The sequence below is a fragment of the Lampetra planeri genome, chromosome 46, assembly GCF_965212315.1.
Source record: "Lampetra planeri chromosome 46, kcLamPlan1.2.h2, whole genome shotgun sequence".
Taxonomy (NCBI): Eukaryota; Metazoa; Chordata; class Hyperoartia; order Petromyzontiformes; family Petromyzontidae; genus Lampetra; species Lampetra planeri.
In genome coordinates, this window is record NC_136152.1 from 3,299,180 (window position 1) to 3,324,519 (window position 25,340).

At 50.4% G+C, this 25,340-nt stretch overlaps 1 protein-coding gene across 1 annotated transcript; it reads left to right on the plus strand.

Moving 5' to 3' along the window:
* Nucleotides 1-487: 487 nt before the first annotated feature.
* LOC144733322 (dnaJ homolog subfamily B member 4-like) lies at nt 488-23,377 on the plus strand. The gene is made up of 3 exons (XM_078615161.1): nt 488-1,386; nt 14,639-15,294; nt 15,842-23,377. The coding sequence occupies exons 1-3, from the start codon at nt 1,176-1,178 to the stop codon at nt 16,073-16,075; spliced, it is 1,101 nt and encodes a 366-aa protein (XP_078471287.1). The 5' UTR covers nt 488-1,175; the 3' UTR covers nt 16,076-23,377.
* The last annotated feature ends 1,963 nt before the right edge of the window (nt 23,378-25,340 follow it).

Consider the following 25,340-nt stretch of genomic DNA (forward strand, 5'->3'; position numbering starts at 1 on the left):
AGTCGACCAATGGACGTGGCTAAATCGACAACTGGGCGTGGCTAAGTCGACAAATGGGCGTGGCTAAATCGGCAAATGAGCGTGGCTAAGTCGACAAATGGGCGTGGCTAAATCGTCAAGTCGACGTGGCCAAATCGGAAAATGGGCGTGGCTAGATCGACAAGTGGGCGTGGCTAAAGCGGCAAATGGGCGTAGTTAAAGCGACAAGTGGGCGTGGTTAACGTGAGAAGTGCGCGTGGTCTGACGGGAGTGGGCGGCGCTTAACGTGCGATGGGCGTGTCCGATCAGCTGGTGGGGGGGGTCGGCGGTGACGTCAGGGCAGAACGTGCTGGCGGGGCGTAGAGGCTTCTAGAATTGACGTCATGGGGAGAACCGGCGTGTCACACACACACACACGTGTGTGTGTGTGACGTGTGTGTGTGTGGGCTGTCTCACACACACGGGGGTCCTCTATATATACACCGGCCGGCGTGGGGACGCGGGCCAGCGGGGCTTTGTGTGGCAGTGTCAAGTGTAACCCACCCACCCCCCCCTTGTACAACCACGAGCCTCATTGTCTTAGGGGTGGCCCGGTTACTGTGACGGTGCTGGGGGTCGTTGTCTACGGGACGAGGGGGGCACACACGCTGCGTCAAAGAGTGGTGCGCTAATTTAACACGTTCCGTAAATTACGAGTGCGTTAATATTTTTTTTTATGTGTGGCGCGGGTACGATTTTGTGTCCGGGGCTTGTATTTGCACTGTATTGATTGAGTGGGATCGATCGGTTTTATTAAGGCGTAGAACGACTGAGTAGGTTCGTTAATCCGTTATCTAATAAGAGAGAGAGAGGGAGGGGAGCTGTGAGCCATCACCCACAACGCGCCTCATCTCGCGGGGTACTTGGGCAACAGACGCCGGGCCAAGCGGTGTTCGTGCCCCCCCCATCTCGATAGCCTCCCAGCCTCGCTGCCGTCCACCTGTAACAACAACAACCACAACAACAACCACCACCACAAGTCTAACAAGTGTACACAATTGCGTTGTGCTCCACGAACAGTCAGTAGGCTCTAAGCAACACGCCGACGCTTCTTCGTAGACATAACTGGAACTTTAATCGGCGAATCATCATCACCATTAGTTGGTGTTGGAGCAAGGCATCTGCTGTTGTATAGCTAGCGAGCGCCTACCGAGACGATGGGCAAGGACTACTACAAGATCCTGGGCATTGTTCGTGACGCCAGCGACGACGACATCAAGAAGGCGTACAGGAAGATGGCTCTTAAGTGGCACCCCGACAAGAACAAGGCGCCCCACGCCGAGGAGAAGTTCAAGGAGGTGGCCGAGGCGTACGAGGTGCTCAGCGACCCCAACAAGAGGGAGGTTTTCGACAGATACGGCGAGGAAGGTGAGAGGGTGGCTGACGTACGGTGCGAAAGAAGTTCAACGTACGGTGATGCTGAGATCACGATTGGTCATCCAGCACCGGCGGTTTCTCACGGTTGGCTGCTACGTACGGTGCGAAAGAGGTTCGGCATTGCAGTGTGGTCCACATGTCTGGTGACCCGCCTCTCCCATTTAATCGTTCTAAAACGTTATTTTTTTTAAAGTAAGGTTTTTATTTAAAACTGAAATTAACGTGCAAAGGGAACGGACGTGTTAGGATTAGTTGGGGATCACAAGACATCTGGACCAGCCTGTACAGTGTGTACATCATCGGTGTCGTCTGCTGTAGCGTTGTGATCATCATCTGCATCAGTAGCGTGGCTATGAGCAGCAGCAGTGTAATCATTTTAAACATCAATGTCGCTACAGCTTGATCAGTCTAGTGGCATCATGGTCGACACCAGCAGTAGCAGTGTCATGAGCAGTTATCAGGGCAGACAAAAAAGACCGTTAGCTGATAAGCGTGTAATCAACAGCAGCATAATCATGGATCCGTACCATCGGTAGATGTATCGTTGTGATCTGTAGGCTACATGGCCATTATCACGAGTAGCAGCAGCTGATAGCAGCAGAATAATAATCACCACAATCATTGCCATCGTCGTGATCAGTAGGAGCAGCATCATGGGAACCATCATGACCAGCACCATCAGCACCATCAGCAACATCAAAATCAGTAGGAGCAGCATCATGGGAACCATCATGACCACCACCATCTCTACCATCAGCAGCATCATCAAGATCATGATCAGTAGGAGCAGGATCACGGGAACCATCATCATGACCAGCACCATCACTACCATCAGCAGCATCATCAAGATCATGATCAGTAGGAGCAGGATCACGGGAACCATCATCATGACCAGCACCATCTCTACCATCAGCAGCATCATCAAGATCGTGATCAGTAGGAGCAGGATCACGGGAACCATCATCATGACCAGCACCATCTCTACCATCAGCAGCATCATCAACATCGTGATCAGTAGGAGCAGGATCACGGGAACCATCATCATGACCAGCACCATCTCTACCATCAGCAGCATCATCAACATCGTGATCAGTAGGAGCAGGATCACGGGAACCATCATCATGACCAGCACCATCATCATCAACATCGTGATCAGTAGGAGCGGCATCATGGGTACCATCATCATGACCAGCACCATCTCTACCATCAGCAGCATCAACATCATCATCATGATCGACAGCAGCATCATGGGAACCATCATGACCAGCACCACCATCTCTATCATCAGCAGCAACATCATCATCAACATCGTGATCAGTAGGAGCAGCATCATGGGAACCATCATGACCACCACCATCTCTACCATCAGCAGCATCAACATCGTGATCAGTAGGAGCAGCATCATGGGAACACCAACATGACCACCATCTCTACCATCATCAACATCGTGATCAGTAGGAGCAGCATCATGGGAACCATCCTCATGACCAGCACCATCTTCATCATCATCAACATCGTAATCAGTAGGAGCAGCATCAGGGAACCATCATGACCACCACCATCATCTCTACCATCAGCATCATCATCATGATCGACAGCAGCATCATGATAAGTATAATGATCAGTGGGGTTATTTATTACTCGTCATCAAAGCAAGCAGTGGCATGATACGTAGTAGGTGCGTCAGTCATATCACCAGCAGCGTTTTTCACATTGTACTTTATCACACTGAGTGACATCACACTCTTATCGAGACAATATCGATCATTTCCATGTTCTCGAGGACACCTTATTCACGATCAGCATCACCACACATGATACAATTACAACAAAAAGCCTCCCACTGCAGGTAATTGACGTAATTAAAACCGTCCGTAATCGGCAAACACAAAGCCATGTACAGTGTAGCAGCAGTTGTAAGCTCAGCTGACTCTATAACACATTCCTGCACGTGTTGCCAAACGAACTAGTCCTCCTTACGCAGCTTCTGTGTGTCAGCAGATAAAGGTGCAGCACAGCAATTCCTTGCTCAAGCCACTGCTGGCTGAAGGGATCATCAATGTCTATGAATAAATAAAACGTACTCGATGTACGGCCCATTTGGAACCCACTTCTGGATGAAGGCATCGCCACTAGAAATGCCGGTCATTGGCGCTTGTTGTTTGGCCATACTTGACCCCAACTGGTCAGTGATACATATTCGCTCCAGTAAGTGCATAACAGTTAATTGCTAATTCGGATGCGTGCGCAGGAGAAGAGACGTCGTGTCTGTACGAGAAGAATACTGCCATTTGCAAGCACACTCACAGCATTTTAAAAACTGTCCAGTCAGGGCATCGTCCCTTAAGCATCTATGGGCACAAATACAATTGCGTTTTTGTCCACGTAAATGGTTTCAATTGTAATCGCTGTGGGTTCATGCCAACGCATGTTTGCTTACAGGAAGGTTTTTATCTTAATAAGTCTTCAAATAGACGTTGACGACATGGCCAGAGGTGGCCACTGCACCCACAGGCATCATCTCCACGCGCCAGCTCCAGGTGAAGTCGTGGCTGCCATCAGGAGGTTGTGACAACCTTCTGGATGTCATCTCCCGGTAGAGTGACGACTCGCTGCCATGATGGTGATTAACTTCAGTTTCCAACAAGCGATATAAACCAGTGCTGTCCGACTAAATATTGAGCTGCCATGGACTGGTGTTGTCGTGAACTAGCAAACATCAACTCGAGATGGCAATAACTCGAGCGATCATCATCTCGAGTTACTGCTACCTAGAGATCATGAATTAGAGATGACGCGGAAGTTATGAACTAAGTTGTTACTATCTGGAGATCCATGGCACGAGCTTTCCCGGATGAGTTAAAATATCTCGCTCGAGGTAATGAACTTGGGAAGTCACTCGCTATCTTTTATGAACAAACATGATCGTAGAGTTATTACTAACTATAGAGCACGAACCACAGATGTCTCCAGCTTACAATCAACTGAAGTTAACTCGAGATGGCAATAACTGTCATTAAATAGTTAATAGTGTAACTAAGAAGGAATCGTGAACTAGTTCTCAGTAGAGGTATTGCTAGAGGTCACTATCCATCACCAACCAGGAATCAGCTCTACATCACGCAGGAGAGCTATCACGAGCTGTGGGACTATACTTCATCTTTAACTGTTAGCTAGTGAACGAGACGACGTGTCACTAACTCGAGCCTATCGACTACAGCTACCAGCGAGTGTACAAGAGGTGTGTTGTTGAAAAGAAGATGGTGTGTTGTTGAAGAGCGTCGAAGGCTCGCTGGCAGGAGGTTTCAGGACAGACCCAGGTGCCATGGGTTGGCTGACTGAGATGACCGGCAGATGCACCACCTGTACCCCCCACTGTGCCAACTTGCTGCGTTTTATCCGCCCGGTGCTCCGCTCGTTGTTGTGAGCATCGCTCCTCTGCCCTCCGTTGTTGTTGGAGGGCGACTGCCTCCAACTGCCCAGCAGCGTCCTTCACGAGCCTCCTCCACAGAGGCCGATCTTGACACTGCCAGTACCGGTCTTGGGCAAGTCCACTCTCAGCTCCACATCCTCCCACGTCGCATGAGCTCCATCTCTTCTCCAGCCCGTGTCCGTGCCTCTACGCGGCCGAACAGAAGCTGCTTGGGCATGTGGTAGAACCGTCTAGAAACCCACGCGCACATAGCCGATGCGGTCTATCGTTTTAAACGCACGCGCCTGCCACACGTACAGGAATCCCAGGGCTGTTCTGGCAAGGGGATATTTGAATGCGTAGCACTGACACGCATCCTAAACACGCGTGCCCACAAACGTGGTCGCGTTCGCTGTTGGGACGTTGTTGTTGCAAGCCAACTCGCGCGTACATCTTAGCCGCTCTATCTATGGTCTACGAGCCACTGCAAAGCTTGTGAGTGATTCAAATAAGCGTGACATAATTGTGCTGCCCTTTTTTTTAAGAAGAGTTAACAATCTGTGTGTTACAATACGTGCGTGGCTTTGACGCATGAAACATGACATGGGTGGAGTGGTGGCACAGTGGTTAGCACACTTCGCCATATAGCGACCGCAGCTGTTATCGGTGGTGAGTGATATCTGAACTGGTCGTGGGCCCACACCCCTTCACCAACATGTGCTGACCAGCGTGGTGAAGTATGGTCAAACAACCCCCTTAACCGACCCAGCCCTTATCCATGAGCACATTGTCAAAGGCGTGTAACTTGTTTTCATTGTTTATTATTATTAACGTATTGGCCAAACATTCCAAGTAAGGCCCTCTTACAAAAAGGCTTTGAGACACATTGATTGGGGCATGCCTGGCTAAGTCGTCAGCATCATCAGCCATAATCAATCAAAGTTCAAAGTTCATTTATTAGGTATAGCCCTGTGAGCCATTCGGCTCTTGAATCGGGTGCAACCGCAACAAACAAAAAACATGAACAAGAAAACATCTTAAAGTGACTATGTGCAAACAGAAAATCCAAGAAAAGACAGCAAAATATTGCAAATCCACTGCTGGATGAAGGCATTTTCAGGCCCCCTGCCAGCCTGGCTAAATATCATAAAGCACGTTAATAATTATAACATTTCTAATGCTTATTTGTACAGATGTCACTGAAACCTTCGCACAAATCCCAGAAATAACTTGGTGGCAGCTGAATTATTATTCGCCATTCATGTGGCACATTTGTCCACATTTACATCGGGGACAGACCGAAGGTTTTAACAAAACCGAGCCTTAAAATGTGACACACGAGTGAGAAAGTGCGCGTTCGTATCGCCGCACCTTCGACAAGAGCAGAACCTAAAATGCATATGTGGCCCCGTGGCATTTGGTTCGGGCTAAAAATACAAACCACCAAGAGGGTCACTTGTTCAGGGTTAAACTTAGCTCTCCCAGAACGCTTAGCCCCCCGTCAGAGACAACCCCGCCGTTATACAAGGACATGGCGTGCCCTGGCCAGTGCGATCGCAGTTTACATGTCGTTTAAAAGGAGTGATTTTTTAAAAAAAAATATAAGATCGTTGAAGTAAAACCAGTAACTTTTTTCGTATCGGCAAAGTTAAAAAAATGTGACTCTGAGCTCGTATCGGTGAGAAGCAATGCTCATGATGCTGTTGCCGCCCTCAGCCAATAGTGGAAATTCCACATTCCTATAGAGAGGGTCAGCCACTATCTCCATGGGGATCACCTCTTGTTGACTGCTCGTGTTGTCAACGCCAGCAATATGACTCGCGACTGGAGATCTGAACTCACGACTTTGCAAAATGTCGAGCGCTTTAACCAGGGCGCCCATCGTACCCAGCCAGATGTGAACACCGCCTGCCCGACTGCCCGCCCGGCGTAGCGTTCGGCTTCGTCGAGTGAGGAGGAGGAGGATCGCTGCGGGAAAAGAGCGGGCGACGCGCGGATCGCTCTCCAGTGTGGGCCGGTGACGTCAACTCCTGATGTCGCGATGACATTTCTAGAAATCTGTGCTGCTGCTGCTCCCGCTGCAGTGGCGTTGATAGTCTGCGTGTGCGAGCGAGTGGGGAGCGGTAGGTCGGTGTAGCGGTCAGCGCTACGCTGCGCTGTGAACCCGGCGGCCCGAGTTCGATTCCCGCTCACGGCCACCAACACCGGTGACGATTATCTGAATCGGTCCTGGGCCTCTCCTAGGTCGACTCGGCCTTAAATGAGTACCCGGTGTTATTTGTATTAAACGTTGGCACATGGGGAGACAAAGACGGCCGGGCGTGGTGCTGGTTGTTCATCCCCTCGTGTGCCATGTTGGCCTTAGGTGCTCGCTAACAGCACTTGCCACAACAGTCCGTTAAAGGCTATGCGGGGGATCTTTGTCTTTGTGAGTGAGTGAGCGACGCACGGACACGCATAAGGGCTGTTCCTTTTAATAGCACATAAGCCATCTGAGCCGATGAGCACATTCCCTCCAGTTTAGTTTCATTTAGTGTTTCATTCCCTATAGTAGTCTGGTGGTAGTGCTGGGTGGTGTAGTGGTAGTAGTGCATGGTGGTGTAGTGGTGGTGCTGGGTGGTGTGGTGGTAGTGCTGGGTGGTGTAGTGGTAGTGCAGGGTGGTGTAGTGGTAGTGCAGGGTGGTGTAGTGGTGGTGCTGGGTGGTGTAGTGGTAGTGCTGGGTAGTGTAGTGGTAGTGCTGGGTGGTGTAGGGGTAGTGCTGGGTGGTGTAGTGGTGGTGCTGGTGGTGTAGTGGTGGTGCAGGGTGGTGTAGTGGTAGTGCAGGGTGGTGTAGTGGTGGTGCTGGGTGGTGTGGTGGTAGTTCTGGGTGGTGTAGTGCTGGTGGTGTGGTGGTAGTGCTGGGTGGTGTAGTGGTGGTGCTGGGTGGTGTAGTGGTAGTGCTGGGTGGTGTAGTGGTAGTGCTGGGTGGTGTAGGGGTGGTGCTCGGTGGTGTAGTGGTGGTGCTGGGTGGTGTAGTGGTAGTGCTGGGTAGTGTAGTGGTAGTGCTGGGTGGTGTAGTGGTGGTGTAGTGGTAGTGCTGGGTGGTGTAGTGGTAGTGCTGGGTGGTGTAGTGGTGGTGTAGTGGTAGTGCTGGGTGGTGTAGTGGTAGTGCTGGGTGGTGTAGTGGTGGTACTGGGTGGTGTAGTGGTGGTGCTGGTGGTGTAGTGGTGGTGCTGGTGGTGTAGTGGTGGTGCTGGGTGGTGTAGTGGTAGTGCTGTGTGGTGTAGTGGTAGTGCTGGGTGGTGTAGTGGTGGTGCTGGGTGGTGTAGTGGTAGTGCTGGGTGGTGTAGTGGTAGTGCTGGGTGATGTAGTGGTGGTGCTGGGTGGTGTAGTGGTGGTGCTGGGTGGTGTATTGGTGGTGCTGGTAGTGTAGTGGTGGTGCTGGGTGGTGTAGTGGTAGTGCTGGGTGGTGTAGTGGTAGTGCTGGGTGGTGTAGTGGTAGTGCTGGATGGTCTATATTGTAGTGCTGGGTGGTGTAGTAGTAGTGCTGTGTGGTGTAGTGGTGGTGCTGGGTGGTGTAGTGGTGGTGCTGGGTGGTGTAGTGGTGGTGCTGGGTGGTGTAGTGGTGGTGGTAGTGCTGTGTGGTGTAGTGGTAGTGCTGGGTGGTGTAGTGGTGGTGCTGGGTGGTGTAGTGGTAGTGCTGGGTGGTGTAGTGGTAGTGCTGGGTGGTGTAGTGGTGGTGTAGTGGTAGTGCTGGGTGGTGTAGTGGTGGTGCTGGGTGGTGTAGTGGTGGTGCTGTGTGGTGTAGTGGTAGTGCTGGGTGGTGTAGTGGTGGTGTAGTGGTAGTGCTGGGTGGTGTAGTGGTGGTGCTGGGTGGTGTAGTGGTGGTGCTGGGTGGTGTAGTGGTGGTGCTGGGTGGTGTATTGGTGGTGCTGGTGGTGTAGTGGTGGTGCTGGGTGGTGTAGTGGTAGTGCTGGGTGGTGTAGTGGTAGTGCTGGATGGTCTATATTGTAGTGCTGGGTGGTGTAGTAGTAGTGCTGTGTGGTGTAGTGGTGGTGCTGGGTGGTGTAGTGGTGGTGCTGGGTGGTGTAGTGGTGGTGCTGGGTGGTGTAGTGGTGGTGCTGGGTGGTGTAGTGGTGGTGCTGGGTGGTGTAGTGGTGGTGGTGGTGCTGGTGGTGTAGTGGTGGTGCTGGTGGTGTAGTGGTGGTGCTGGGTGGTGTAGTGGTAGTGCTGGGTGGTGTAGTGGTAGTGCTGGGTGGTGTAGTGGTAGTGCTGGGTGTTGTAGTGGTAGTGCTGTGTGGTGTAGTGGTGGTGCTGGGTGGTGTAGTGGTGGTGCTGGGTGGTCTAGTTGTAGTAGTGCTGGGTGGTGTAGTGGTGGTGTAGTGGTAGTGCTGGATGGTCTAGTTGTAGTGCTGTGTGGACGAGCTGAATTCCAGGTAGGTGGAGGGAGCAGCATTATATCGCCATCTACTCAAGAAAGGGTGCAGAACTTGTTCCTTACCGGGGCCCTGAATCAGACTCCCAGATACGTCTGGCGGGCCTCCACATTGACACACACATTGCCGTGTTATTCGAAAGGAACCCACGTTTGCCGCACCAGTGCCACGTCTTGTTGCCAGCTTCTCAAATACACGGGTCGGCCACCGGCAACAACGGGAAGAGGCATTGGTTTCGAATTCGGTAAAAAAAAACCTAAAAATTTCAAAAGCGTGTTCAGACGAGAGACTGTGGTCCTTAATGAATAACGTCACAAAGCGGTCCTTAATGAGCCTCAGGTTGCCGACCCCCGCACGACTAACAACATCGACTGGAGCGAAAGTAGGCGCAGCACGGCGAGCAGGAGCAACCTTTCACAATCACAAAAGGGAGCTGTGACCGTGTGTGTCGACCTGAGCATAAAGGGGCGCATGCAGCGACAGACGTGACTGAGCACGCTCAAATTAGAAAGTGTTGCCCGTTCAAATGTTCCCCTCCAGTGCCCAATTAGTGAGGCTAAGATCCTTGCAGTGATGAATGCCATTTAGCCGGGCCGTTTTCAAAGTGGTTGTTGGCCCTTTGTTTGAAAGCTCCTCGTTGGGATGGGGGCGACACTTTCTCAACCCGACGAGATGTTGGTCTGAGCGGTAAATTTGGCCGCACGTGCGGGTCAGTTCTTCGGAGCTGGTGGTCTGGATAAGGCCGAGAACTTTTTGTGCACGCATTGCGCACCACCTTTGGGTGTCGTTGAAGCCCTCGTGTGGCCGGTGGGGCCGTATGGAATGAGGTTGTGGGACCCGTCTGGCCCAATTGACCACAAGGACCCTCCCTCTCTGGCCTGCACGTAATGAGGAATATGAAGTCAGATTGCTTGTACGCTTCCCTGCGTGCACGCACACACGCACACACACGCGCACGCACACACGCGCACACACACGCACACACACACGCACACAAGGTCAAACTGGACTCTTCAAGAGCTGGCCGTCGTGTGCCAACAAATGTTGCGACTGTGCTTGCGGTGTTTGCAATGTGAGCGAAGTACACTATGTGTTTGTTAACGAGCACTGCTCGGCAATGACACCAATTACGTAATAAACACAAGACTTAATACGGCAGTGAACTTTGTTGACGGGTTCATTTTATCTCTTGAATTCAACGTAAACATGCCGAGTGGTCCACACCATAGACATGTGGAATTCTTCACCACTCGTTCACTGTCGCCCAATGGTGGTTTGAGCAGAGACACTTTTGACTTTTTGTTCATTCCGACAGGTCTATTGGATGACTGAAACACAGGAAATCACTTCTACTATATTTACCAAACGTTTCTGGTCCTGCTTTGTAAATTAAGTTTTGCCTAAATGGCCGTATACATCCTTTTTAAACAAAATAAAAATGAGAGGCAGACAAGCATAAGCATACAACTGTTCGTACGAGATTTGTAAATGTGTAATGATGCTACCGGGTCTGTCATTACGTCTATTTAAAAGTGCAGCGTCTATGTTCAGCGCAGTTATAAGTGGTCCTGTCATGCGACCACACCAGCCAGTGATCTCATTCCATTTAAAAATAATGGAAGCCATGCGTGACTAAACCAGGTTCTCTCAAGTGTGGCAAGTTGATAGTCTCAGTATGGTCACCAATGATGCCGTCAACAACAAAAATCGCAACATATTTGACTTTTACGTCTCGCCACGGTGGCTAGGAGATGTTAATTACCTCGCCTGTTATACAGGAGGTCGTGGGTTCGATCCCGACCCTGACGACTGTTTATTTGTAATTTGCATGTCTCTCTCCCCGCGGTCATGTGGATTTTTCTCCGGGTCCTCCACCCTTTCCCTCCACATTTAGTAACACGCGTTTCGAGTATTTGGCTGCTATGAATTTCCGCGTAATAAGCCACTTCCTTCAGCTCAGTGAGCCTTACCTGGTAAAATAAAAACATTTGTTTAGTTTAACTAACCCACCTCCGAGGGCGAAATTAAATATAATTGGAAGGCTGACAATTTAGCAAACCGCTCCTTGCCGGCATTGCAGAAGTACTGTTTAGTGCCGCGTAAGGGAGGCAGGCATATTGAGGCGGCAATTCCAGAAGTAGACGTGAGGTGTCAATTTCCATGGGCGATTTCTGACACAACGCGATACTCTGCTGACTCTGAGAGTTCCGCAAGGATGTTTTCGGATCTCCAATACCAACGGAAATGGGTACTAAATACAGCAGTGATTAAATGTGTACATACGTAACTAAAAGCGTGCACAACACATGCCAATTCGTAATCATTATTGTCCATCAACAACAATAACATAGTAACTATATCATCCTGCAGTAAATAGAATTTATCTAATCGGTAAAGTCTCACTGAGTCTCCTGACTTATTTTCAGGATGAATATGAGTCAGTACCTTAAAGTCAGTTCCTTATATGAGCGCGGATTTAATTAACGCGTGAAGACAGCACGATGTCTGCAGGGGATACCACTCATACTCAACTCTACGTGTCTATCAGAAGCTTACTTGCTATACTGCTCGACAATATGAAAAAGGTGCAGCCCTGCAATGTCATGCTCATGGCAGTGCTGACAGAATGGACTCTCACGAGAGAGAGAGAGCTCTTCAGAGCCCCTCCAGAGGGTCGGTATCCGACTGCTCCACACTGGCTGGCAGGTGACTTGAAAGAGGGTGGCATCCCCACACTTCACCTCGCCACAACGTGACCACCTGCCGATAGAGTGAGGATGCTTGTGTTGCGCCCGAGACGTCGTGATTTCATTTATTTTATTTTCTACATACGTGACTTTACCGAAAGTATGGATCCCTGCAGTCACGAAAACTTCAAATCTAGATTGTGGCAAACCCATTTACATTGCACGCATATTGAACTTCTTTCACACTGTACGTGGCCGACCGTGCTGATCGGAGGTGCGTGAAATATTGCTGGGTGGACAGGGACGGGGGGATGTGGGGGAGGGGAGGGTGGAATTTGAGAAATGTGTCAAACCGGTGACCTCTGGATTGCAAGTCCAGTTGGCTGCTGGCCATTACACCACCACAGCCAAAAATAATACAACCAATATTCATGTGGGTTTTGCTATGAGTAATAGTAATGTTTTGCATGTTTACTTTCTAGGTGGGTCGGTATCGGGCTCGGAGCTGGGCGGCCAGTGTACTAACTGACAGCAGGGCCGCACCTCCATAATATTCACTATCAGTAAAAGTCCCTTCGACGTTACGAGTCTGTTCCCCGAACTGTAAGGTGCCCTAGCGGCGAGACGCTAACTACCTCGCCTGGTGTACAGGAGGTCGTGGGTTCGATCCAAACCCTGATGCCTGTATATTTGGAGTTTCATGTTCTTCCGGTGGTCGTGTGTATTTTTCTCCGGGTCCTCAGGTTTTTCTCTTCACTTTTATAATTAACATGACGCGTTTAGAGTATTTGGCTGCGATGGATTTCCTTGTGATGAGACACTTCGTTGAGCCATCATTTGTGGCCAGGTCACTGCTGAAAAAGAGCTGTACAGCTCGGTGAGCCTGACCTGGTAACATTTAAAATAGTTGAGTACAGTTTGAGTTTTAGTAAGGAAATACGATCAACGCAAGCCGTGTCCCAATTCGCCGGATGAGCCACCGCCGCGGTTGTTTTGTTGACCTGTGGCAGCACCAAACACGGTCCGCAGCCGACCAACGAGCGGTGATCTCATGGGCTGGCGTTGCGCAACCGCTCGTCATGGGGCCTCTGAGCGGGAGGATTTAGTCACGGCTCTTCTTCGCAGGCCGGAACGAACGTTCTAGAGAGCGGGCGGCAGAGACGCGACCGCACGCGTGGAAAAAACAGAAGGCAACGTGTCCTCACTCGCAGAAGAAACGTCGGGGCGGGCGCTAATCTCCCATCGGTGGCCCACGTCCAACGGCGGGGTTAAGGAGACCACCGCAAGCGATCATGCTTCGTGTGGGGTTTGTCTCGGTGGCTCGGAGATGTTAACTCCCTCGCCTGGTGTGCAGGTGGTTGTGGGTGCGATCCTGAACCTGACTGACGACGCCTGTTGTATATTTTGAGTTTGCGGTGTTTCTCTCCCTCCCCATGGTCGCGAGGATTTTTTCCCGCGTCCTCTCCACATAACAAATCGACGTCACACGTTTATAGAGTATTTTGGCTGCTATAAATTTGCACGCGATAAGCCGCTTCATTGAGCTATCGTTTGTGGGCAGGTCGCTTCTGAGAAAGATCTTTATAGCTCAGTGGACCTTACCTGGTAAATTTAATAATAATTTAGTTTACTTAAAATAAATAGTTTATGTATCACGGAAATATATTCTTGGTTCTTTAAATAAAAATGTATCACGGAAATGTTAAGCGAACGGTGACATATTGCAGTGGATAGAAATCCAAAGGTCGGCAGTTAAATCTCTCGCCACAGCAGTTAATACAATGGTAAAAGTTGATTAAATCCTCCGTGCCCCTCCACTTGTCTCCACCCGCACCTCCGATGAGCACGGTTGGCCATGTACGGTATGCGAAATAAGTTCAACATGTACGTACATACATCCACTCAGCGGTAGATGGCGTGCGGTGGGTTAAGGTGTGGGCACTGCCACCTCTCGCGAAACATGTGGCCAGCAAGCGTGGAAGGGGGGAGGTGAAGTATCTCGAAGGGGCTCTCCAGAGCTCCCTCTAGTGGAGGCCCAGCAGTGGCGTGGGCGAGCAGTTGCAGAGACTGCGCCTTTATCATTTCACGAGTAACTCTTGCTCACTAATCCGCCGTGTGTGTAAATCCTAGTTGTGGGTCGGTCTCTTCAGCATGCGATCCCTCCCAGCCACTGATAGAAGTGTTATGGAGAGACTGGCTCCCGCCATGGGAATGTGGAATTGCCACCACTGGCTCTGTACCGCGAAGGACGACGACAACCATTCTGTACATTTTTTTAAACAGGGAGGCACCTTTTCATGAATTAATCGTAAAAGTGCGGCCCAGAAATTACTTGCTCGTCCTGGAGGAAGGTCCTCCACTACAGGGAGTTCTAGAGAGCCACTCGTGGGTATTGGCCTACTCTTCCATCACTGATCAGACTCCTTGGAAGAGGTGTGGGTACCCACACTCGACCCCACCACACTCGGCCTTGCCGATCGACTTATTTGCGGCCTACCCACGTATATTGCTGGGTGGCGACTTAATCAAATTGTCCCGTCGTTTTAACAGCCGCGCGCGGAGAACGAACCAGCGACCGCCGGATTGCGAACCCCAACCGCCCACAGGGCAGCGCCGCTGAACATCGTAATACCGCGCCGCGTACATCGTACGGCGCGCAAATGCCGCCACGTCTCGGGGATAGGCATTGACGAACGCGCGTCTCCCCGTCCGCCTCGCTCCCCTCTAGGCCTCAAGGGAGGAGGCGCGGGCAACGCGAGGCACCCCGGCAACGGCCCCACCATGAACGAGAATGGCGGCAGCTTCACGTACTCCTTCCACGGCGACCCGCACGCCACCTTCCGCGCCTTCTTCGGCGGCGCCGACCCCTTCGAGATGTTCTTCGGCTCGGGTCGCGGCGGCCACGGCGGCCACGGCGGCCACGGCGGCCACGGCGGCCTGGGCGGCCTGGGCATGAACGGCGGCGGCGGCGGCGGCGAGGCAATGGAGATCGACTCGGACGACCCGTTCGCCGCGTTCGGCCTGGGCGGCGGCGGCGGCGGCGGTCCGTCGCACCACAGGCGGCGCACGCAGGACCCCCCCGTGGTGCACGAGCTGCAGGTGTCGCTGGAGGACATCTACCGCGGCTGCACCAAGCGCATGCGCATCTCGCGGCGCAGGCTCAACCCCGACGGGCGGTCGACGCGCACCGAGGAGAAGATCCTGACGCTGGAGATCAAGAAGGGCTGGAAGGAGGGCACCAAGATCACGTTCCCGCGCGAGGGCGACGAGGGCGGGCGCAACATCCCGGCCGACGTCGTCTTCGTGGTGAAGGACAAGGCGCACCCGCTGTTCCGGCGAGACGGCTCCGACATCGTCTACACGGCGAGCGTCTCGCTCCGAGAGGTGGGCCGCGCGCTTTTGCCGTAAAGTTGCCGTTGCGTTTCGCCGAGGTGGCCGTTGGGGGTTCTGTGGGTGCCGCGCTGCGCTACGAACCCGGCGACCCGAGTTCGATTCCCGCTCACGGCCGACACCAATGATGATGATCTTAACCGGTCCTGATGTAAACATCGCTATTCGGGAGACAAAGGCGGCCTTCATAAGTGCTCGCTAGCAGCACTTGCCCCAACAGTCTTTTAAGGCTATTATAGGTGGTCGCCAACACCCCTCGCCCCCCGACGTTCTGTGTAAAGCAGTGTTCTTCATTGCTGGCCACTGGCGGCCCCTGGTGGCCTTTAGTGCGGCCCCTGACAATGCACAAAGAGTGACAACACCGCCCCCCATCATTATCATCATCAAACCCCAATGGTTTGAAACGTGTGGCGGCCCTCACACACCGATGATGTCTTATTGGCGAAAGTGGCCGCCCTCTGAAAACCAGTGTAAGGAAAGCTGTAGGGGATCGAATCGTCATCTTAATCTCCGTGCGTGTGGTGTGCGCGTTGATGGGCAGGCGCTGTGCGGCTGCTCGGTGAAGGTGCCCACGCTGGACGGGCGCAAGCTGTCGCTCTCCATGACGGAGGTGGTGCGCCCGGGCCTGACGCGGCGCGTGGCGGGCGAGGGGCTGCCCTTCCCGCGCGCTCCCTCGCGCCGCGGCGACCTCGTCGTCGACTTCTCCGTGCGCTTCCCCGACAGGATCCCGCCGGCCTCGCGCGACGTCCTGCGCCAGCACCTCCCCGCCTGCTGAGAGCCGTCGCGACGACTGCCTCCAGATCGGGGGGCGGCCCCAGGGTAGAATGGGTAGAATAAAAAATGTAATGTGTTCAAAATTGATAAATTTACTCCCATCGGCTAGACTTGCAGAAGGGTATTGGAACGGTTGAGGTGAGATGGTGACGTAAGGCACTTTCGAGTTGCTTGAGATAGTTAAGCGTCCTGTAAACGCAAATCCTTATCACGAACTAAGCAGAGACGCAGGCACGAGCACACGTGGACGCGCGCGCGTAGATCGCCGTTCTCTACAGTGCGCGTGTGCATGCGCGTGTTCACCAACGCATTGGGGAAAGTCGGGCTGAGCTCTTGTGCCGCGCTGCTCATGACGTTGAAGATGAGATGATATTGAAAAGCGAGATTCTCTGAGACCCTTAAGTGAACAACAGTGACTCTAAGCCATTGCATTAGACCCAAAGTTATTTGGAACTGGTATAATTTATCAACTAAAAAAAAAGCGGTATATTTTTGTTTTTATATTTTGTAATCATATAATGGCCTCGAGGCCATTAACAAACTTGTCAAATTGTTGAAGTTTAAGAAACCACCATAGGGTAAATATGACCTTATAAAATTTGATGACTTTTATAAAGAAATTTCAAGTCTGAGCCATTGTCTCCCCAAAAGCAAAGGTGTGTGGCTGTAGCCCAACAGGACATGGCTAATTGTAGCATTACTCGTGCAGTTATGAGTTAACTCGTAGCCAGCTGTAGCTGTTCAGAATGATTGCGTGTGTGAAATTACAACTAAGTGTCACTCACGGGTTCACCCACAGAGGATGCAGAACGAAAACGCAACGCGTCCGTCAATAGCACTGTGGCCTTTAAAAGGGGATAATCGGTGACATTCCCGCGAAATGGTTCTTGTTCACAGCATCTCTCTCCGCTGCGTTCTTGACGAATGTGCGCGAGTGGTTTTGTTGTTGTGCCCTTGCACCAGCTCTGAACGCAGCGTGAGCAAGCCTTGCGCCTGTGGTGTGATGCCGAGGCTTCCAGTGGCTCTCACTTTAGCGGTCCATGCCCTGGCTGATGAGGCTCAACGAAGCCGATACCAGTCCAGGGGTTTGACTCCCATTTGAAGCCCACACGTTTCTGACTAGATATTGGTCTGGGGGACACCATAGTGGCCCGTCAACTCCACTTAATTTACGGTGACGTTTTTTTGTGTCGGATCGTGTAAATGTGAATGTGTCGTACACCCAATTCCACCCGACACAGGCAATCAGTAAAGGTTGTCACGTGAACAGGATGTGCCAATTATAGTTACTACTAGGGCGCCTCGGTGAAGAGACGTTAACTGCCTCGCCTGGTATACAGGAGGTCTCTCTCGGGTTCGATCTCGACCCTGACGCCTGCTGCTGTATATTTGGAGTTTGCGTGTCTCCCCGTGGTTGCGTGGATTTTTCTCTGGCCCCTCTGGTTTTTTCCTCCACATTTAGAAATTACATGCGTTTAGAGTATTTTGGCCGCTATACGTTTCCACATAATGACCCACTGCGTTGAGCTATCATTTGTGGCCAGGTCGCTTCTGAAAAAGAGCTATACAGCTCGGTGGGCCTTAACCTGGCACAATAAAAAGTTGAGTTTGAAGTTTTACTTCAGCATGCCGGTCTGTTGGGAGAGCAAACTCACGGAATTTACAATTTGAGTTTACGACGTTTCGCCGGTGATCACGACGACCAGCATTCCGAGAAACGAAGGTTGGTGTACGACACATTTACGTAGTCTAAGCGATGAATAAGATCGATAGCAAAAGCCTTCCGTGATGATTCCACTTCATTCGATATCCGCAGTGAAAAAAAACACCTGTTATTCTTCTACTATGTCTTCGGAGGAAATGTCTGGATGCCGAGTCCTACCATCACCAAGGCATTTGGCTCTTGAGTGATACCCAGTGGGAGTGATATTTATATATGCAATGTCCACAGGTGATATTGTATTGGTACTACCTGCACTGCCCAGCAATAACGTATCGCACAAGGCAACTGCTGGGAAGCAAGTGATTGTGAGCACTTAGGGTTCTTGTTCTGGTCCACACCATTCAGTGGGGGGGGTGGATGGGTTAGGGCTGCGGCATCAGCTTGAGTGAAGCTGCAATGTACATAGCCACATATAGAGGGCATGTAGGTGGGTGTTTATATAGCAGTTTGAGTGAAGCTGCTATGTTACACAGCCACCTACAGAGGGCATGTAGGTGGGTGTGTACATAGCAGTTTGAGTGAAGCTGCTATGTTACATACCCACCTACAGAGCGCACGTGTAGGCGTCTCTCCCTTTGTGTCCTGCGTGCCTAAAGTTCATAATCGAGTGTGATGAGGTTTGACTCTTTTTTTTAAGACCCCTGTAAGTCTGCGTGTGTGTTAGGCGTAAATGGGGGAGCGATACCGCAGGGGGTTGGCGTGCTGCTTGCTGATCCACGTGTTTTAAATCCTGGAAATGTGCACAAGTGGAATGGGTGTTGAACCCGTCCCGGCGAGGTGTGTGTGTGATCATCGGCGCGGGGAAGACAAAGGCGGCCCTGGGTGCGTTCAGCCCTGTGCCGCACCGTTCTCTCGTGCACCGTGCCAGCCTTCACATGCTCCCGCGGTAGCCTCGACGGATAAACAGGGGTCTTTGTACATAAAGCGTAGCTTTTCCTGTTTTATTTTTGATGTCGGAGGAGCCGTTGGTTCAGGTTGCCAGTGAGTGTTGTACGTGCGAGTTCGTCCCGAGCACACTTGCCCCTGTTAAAGAGAACTCCACGCTGGCCAAACCGCTGCAGGACAGTAAGTGGCCTAAAGATGATGACCAAATGAATGAAAACGACACGCGAGTTGTTTTTGGGTTGATTATTATAATAATTGTTTTTGGTCTTCATTGAGCAAAACCAATCGGCAGAAGCAAAACAATTTCTAATATTCACAGAAACGTGATGTGGTCTCTCCATCGGGTTGTGCCGCGTGTTGCTGAAGGTGTCTCGGCGTTTCGCTCTCGAATGAATGTCAGCTCACAGAAGCAGCTTCCCGTCAGCAAGAGCAGCGAAACGTGTCGGAGGCATCGCGCCGCCCAACGGCACGCGGCGCGCGATACCGGAGACACCTTGGTGGCAGAAGCCGTGCGGCAAAAACCGTGAAAAGGCTTTGGCGCAGTTGTAAGAAACCGGTTCAGATAAACGTGGCACACAGCTGGGCCTGTAGCAATGGGGGGGCGTGAGAGTTTTGTATGACCGATTGCATACCTGTCAACTCCTTATCAGTGCCCTACCTTATTACAGACCAAGTCGGACCTTATTCGTTACCCCCTTGCCCCTTATAAATCTCAGCGTTCATCCTACAAAGTCCCATCACAAGGGAGAAGCACAAACAAATAGGACTATATACTCTGGGCTTTTTTCGGTAAAGTCACGTTGGTAAAAAATTAAATAAATGAAAACAACTAAATTAAATCGTCGTGATTTAAATGAATTTTCATTTATTAAATTTTTTTACCTACGTGACTTTACCGAAAAAACCATGGAGTATGAATCCTTGCAGTCACAAAAGCTTCAAATCTAAAATATACTATTTTTTTGCCCGTTTTGAAACGGCTGTACGCCGTATAAACCTGAACTCAATTTCCCTGTGCAAGAATACGGGGTAAACCTTGTGGGTTGACAGGTATGCGATTGTAGGGATGCCCGGTGGTGTGGGTGGTGGTGGAGTACACGTTAATTGCTATTTATTGTGCACAGTTATGAGAAGAAGGAAATGTATTTATTACGTTTGGTGGTCACTTAAGTTGGCAATGTCGGATACAGTCAATTGAGAAGGACTAACTAATGCTTAAGCATCACGGTCAGGAATTTTACAGAAGTTATGAATTCAAAGGCAGAGATTGAGACATGAAGGTGTTTTTAATTTGATTTGTGCCAAAATATGCCAAGCACACGTCTTGTTTTCGTTGTCGATGTCAATTTGTATTTTCATGTTTTTTTATGCACTTTAATGCACATGTTTTGGATGTTTATGGAAGCCTGGCAAAAGTACTATACACTACCCGAAGCACTACAGTGTTAATATTCATGATGTGTCTGCTATCTGATGACTCGAGTATAAATGAATTGTAACGGACAAAATAATTTTTCATTAACAATATTTCAGAGTGGTAATTCAGTAAATAAACTCTATATATAAAGAGGTGTATGATGTATTTTGGATTTTGCTAATTGTGATAAAGACCAGGGCATCCATTTCATTTCTTTTGTACCCTGTTTTATGAAGTCTTTGATTTGTAGAGTGCACGAAAAGCAGACTGGTTTCATTCTAAAATGAGTGCAGTGCTGAGGCGTAATGCGGTGTCAAATCTTACTCGGCACACTGTTGTTGGTTTGACCCTTTCCCGTCGTCCTGAGACGCCTGCAAGTCGCAGGGCAGGTGTCCCATTCACCGCCGAATCTCGTAAGTGGCTCGGCGTTTTATTTTGTTTAGAGAGGCGTAGCGCCGTCATTTTTAAAGAGATTGTACTCACCGTGGAGAACTGTAGCGACACGACCGCACTCTACGATAGCTGGCGCCAAACTCTGCCACGCCCTCCCACGTGGCCTTGTTGGGAGCCTCGGTACCGACCAAGTAAAAATAGCTTTTCTTCTGATAGAAACTTCCTGGAGAAGCTCCCAGCATACGTAGCGAAACGTCGGACATCGCCCTGAATGTAACAACGTTGCACAGGCCCAAAACACATTGCAGAAATAAACGGCGCGAGCGTGAAAACTTTGCCGTAGTTCTACATATACGTACGTCATCGGAACGGAATCGGAAGAAAAGTTGATAACGTACGTCGTAGGAACGGGAAAGGGTGAAACGTACCTCTCGTGTGTTGTCGCAATGTAAGATTATGCGCATGCAGCTATTCTGCTATTTGAGTTACAAGTTGTATTTGTTTAACCAGGTGAGAACTGGGTCACCAAAGTTGATGAGCAATAAAATAACGTACGGCAATGAAGCAAAGAGATAATCGGGAGGAAAAGACCAACAGCAGGGTCACAGGAGGAGTCTTACGATTCTGCACTAACTTAACATGGAAGAGAATGCATTTGCCGTCGTGAAAGGTGGCTCGTAAAAGTAACTTTTTAAACCGTTCATTTGTACAATTAAGGTACGGAAGAAGCATTTGATAGTTCGAGGGTGGTTATTGCACTAACAAGTAAACAGACTGGTAGATTTCAAGCGCAATTGCAGTCGTAGAGCGTTGAAAGGACCCCCCCACACGTTGTAGTCTGACGCGTGTGGCGGTGTCGTGGACGAAATACGACATTTGAAAATTATACTCTACAACTAAATTTGATATCGGCTCATTCATCTCCTCCGCAGCACCGCAAACTCCACTGCGGAATGCAGCATATCTCATTTGACTCGACTGGTTAAATAAAAGTACGCCAATAGGGGCGGGCGCTTCCCATTGTGCGCGGAAGAAGGAAGGCTCGGTTGGCTCGGTTGGCTCGAAACCGGTGCCACGTGGGCCTCGTGATGCAATGGCTTGTGACGTCACGGGAGTTCTAAGACGTGTCAAAGGGTGGCAGCACGAGCTTACTCGTCGGCAACTGCACAATTTAAAACGCTGCTTTTTTTTTAACGTGCATTCAACGTCCCAATGTGCGCGTGTTTTAAAAATCAGCCGGTGGTTTTGAACGTTCGCAAGCAGACAAAAGAAAACAAACTTGTGGCGATTGGGAAAATGCTCGTTAAATCGTAATTAAAAGCGAGCTTTTCCCGTCGAATGCTTCCCACGCAAGTGTGTTAGGAACGAGTGTAGTTCAGGTGTTTGTATTCGCGCACTAACCATTTTAAAAAAGTTTATGGAAATAAGATGGATACAAGCCGGTGGAGATGGTTAATCGTTAATTTAAATGTTGCTTCTTATTTACCAGTCTCCCCATGCCTCGCCGGGTCACGATGATTTGCACCCATCTGCTGATTGCGTTGGTGCTGGTTGGGGAATTGAGTGGAAGAAGTCTCCACATTCGACATTGTCATGCGTGGTGTACACAGATCTCTCCGATGCGTTTTTCTAGGGAGTTGCACTCCGGGTTTCTTTGGCACGGTGTCCCCAACGTTTCGCTACTGCATATGCTGGGAGCTTTTTCGGGAAGTTTCTTCCAGATGCTAAACCAGCGCGTGGAGCGAAACGTTGGACATCGTCCCGAATGTGAGCAACGCAGCACAGGCCCGAAACACATTGCAGAAATAAACCGCACAGGCGTGAGGACGTTTGCTGTATTTATACATGTGTAGTGCTACTTTGTACATAGAATCACAATTCAATGCCATGCTGCTGTCGCCAAGAAGTACATTTTAAACCGAAGGATAAACACATTAAAAGTTTAATAAAGTATTTTGGGTTAGGTCGCGAAGGTATTAATGTGTCGTAACCCTCCACCACCCGACACAGCCAGTAAGGGATTTGTCACGTCAACAAAACGTGCCAATGAGTAACTACTTCACCCCACGGGTGTGTTGGAGGGAGTGAACCCACACGACATTGACCATTTGAGTTCCGTGACGTTTCGCTGGCGATTACATCCAGCAGCGTGATCGGGCGATTCGCCACAAAGCGTGAAGCCATCCACCTGCTTGCGGTGTTAAATAGCAGGACGACGCCGCACACTGTGACCCTGACAGCCGCGTCAAGGACACGGGTGTACGACGACAATCGCCGTTGTATTCGTCCGTGAATGTCGCACGCAATTGGGGTTAACAAGACCCCTGGCAGCCACGGGAAGCCGCTGCATTTACCACAGTGTCCATTGAATTGTGAACCTGGATCGGGACAGTCCATTGAATGAAGAAGGGGTGACGGGGGTGGTGAATTATTACCATCCCGATTGGACATACTGGGTGATCCATTTACAGTCGGCCGCTCTCCGCATTTCCCTTCGCTCCTCCTGTCACCCCGCGCGAGAGGTCACGGGTTGAACGCTCCACGACCGACAGCCGCCGCCTCTCTACACCCGGGATCAGAACGGGGGCCTGTAGAATATTATGTTGTTATAAAGGGGAGCCCGAAATAAAAAAAAAACGTAAATATTAAAACGGTAATTTTTTTGTTACTTGCATAGTAAAAGTAATTGTATTTTTTCATTTGCTATACGGCCAGATAATAAGTCAAATCGCTAACCTTAAACACCCAGTCGTTCCTAAAAGTTGAAGGTGGTATAGTACTATAGTAATAGAGCAGAATCACTGAACCGGAATTTATAGCTTGAAAGCATTTAGCGCGGGGCCCGTAGCTACAACTACATATGTAGTAGTACATATACATATGTACTACTACATATGTATATGTAGTAGCTACGAGGATAATCCGGCACTGCCCCCACCGCGGTCTGCAAGACGGCCATCGGCCCCACTGCAGTGCTTTGTGCGCACCGACTCCGGCCCGGCTTTAGACGCACTGACCTTGACCCCACGCCTCAAGGTCACGGCCATCTATGCCCCCGTCACGTGTCGTGCGCGCAGCACATGGCATCGATGTCGATCCCACGTGCGTCCTCTTGTTACGATCACTTGATTCCTCGGCGCCTCGCCACCACCTAAATCACTCCGCTTTCGTTTACGCTTTGAAATGCGGAAAAGCGTCTCGAGTGAGCCGAAGGGAGCAGCTTGTAAATCTACGTCGAACTTCTTTCGCACCGTACGCGGCCAGCCGTGCTGAACGGAGTATGCCGGGAGAATGAAACGCTGAATTTAATTTCAAAGCCTTTACACGCCAATCTTAATACGGTCGTTTATATTTTAATTTTTTTTAAACACTCGCACAATTCGATCAGCTGTTGAGAAGGAGGAGGGTCAGACATCGCTGGGGTATCTCGAGTTGGATCACCCGGTGTTCCACGTGGGAGGCTCTCCGGGCCCTCTGTGTGTTGCGTTATTCATCAGGTGAGCACTTTACAGCGGCATTTAATGTCGCTTGAATGACACGTGGTAACCTAATACTGGTAGGAACCTCCTGGTTACACCAGCCCACGGGATTATTGTGTCCGTCCGTCGTGCATCAAAAAATGGGGGAGGGGTGGGGCTGGGTGGAGAGGGTGGGGTGGGGAGGGGCTGGGTGGGGGTGGGAGGGGTGGAGCTGGGTGGGGAGGGGCTGGGTGGGGAGGGGCTGGGTGGGGAGGGGCTGGTCACCCCGTGGTGCCCTTATAAAACTCAACGTTTAACCTACTCACGCCGGCTTGTGCCCGCCCTCACAGTCGGGCATATTTACGGAATATACCACGCCGCCGTTGACCCTGGCCATTGACCGAGCAACCCAACGGTCCTACCAGCTCCCTCCGCAGGAATGTGTTACATTTACATGCTATGGGGGGGTGTGTTCGCGAATTCCACATCTGAAAAATAAATCGAGCCTAAGATGTGAAAGTTCGGGCGATTTAAAGAAGTGAAACGGCTTCGGAGACATGACGTCACTTGCGTGCTTCGCCCGAATAAAGTGACGTCGCGTGACGTCACTACTGCGATCACTAAGACATTTTACATCGGTCAAGAAATGGACGAGATCTGTAGATCTGAAACATATCTGACAGTCATCCTTACGACATTGTAACGTTTGTCCAGGTCTGCCTATAATGCCAACTCCACATTACTGTGGTCGGGACACGTCTGCTCACAGGACAACCGTTGATGGCAGGAGCTTCACCAATGTGGTACTCATTTTACCACCCCTTTAGACATTGACGGACGATGATGATGGGGTTGAAATGCAATTCCTACGAAGCTGCCAAACCCTATGGGTTGCTGTAAAGGTTGGCGTTACTGGCATCTGAGTTTTTAGGGGTTTGTGTGTGAGTCGGTGATTGCATATTTAATCTAGTGCTGATTTGCAGAGAGCTGTTTGCTTTACAGTGTGATTGTAGATGATTGGTATAGTCAAATAACCACCGGGAATTGTACATATTTACTGCTGTCCTGTACAGATCTTTTTTTTTCAATATGGTGTAAAATAAACGTTTTAAAAGATGAGAGGTTGTTTTTGTCAATCTCCATATACATAAAAGGCAAAGTTGTGATTATGTGTGTCTGTTCAAAATGTTTAGCGTACTTCCCGACATGCAACAAACTGGAAATTTGCCATGTGGGTACTTTCCAGACTACACCATGCACAAATTATGAAAATACACTTTTGTATTTTTATAAGCCCCTCCCCACCCTCCCCTCTCCACCCAGCCCCACCCCTCACATTTTTGGATGCACGACGGACACAATAATCCCCTGTGTGCTGGTGGAACTAGGA

What these genes read in the sequence shown, in the direction of transcription:
- LOC144733322 (XM_078615161.1), top strand. Translation starts at nt 1,176, where the DNA reads ATGGGCAAGGACTACTACAAGATCCTGGGCATTGTTCGTGACGCCAGC. An exon ending in CGACAGATACGGCGAGGAAG is followed by an intron (nt 1,387 to 14,638) that starts GTGAGAGGGTGG and finishes GCTCCCCTCTAG; the next exon opens with GCCTCAAGGGAGGAGGCGCG. An exon ending in CGAGCGTCTCGCTCCGAGAG is followed by an intron (nt 15,295 to 15,841) that starts GTGGGCCGCGCG and finishes GTTGATGGGCAG; the next exon opens with GCGCTGTGCGGCTGCTCGGT.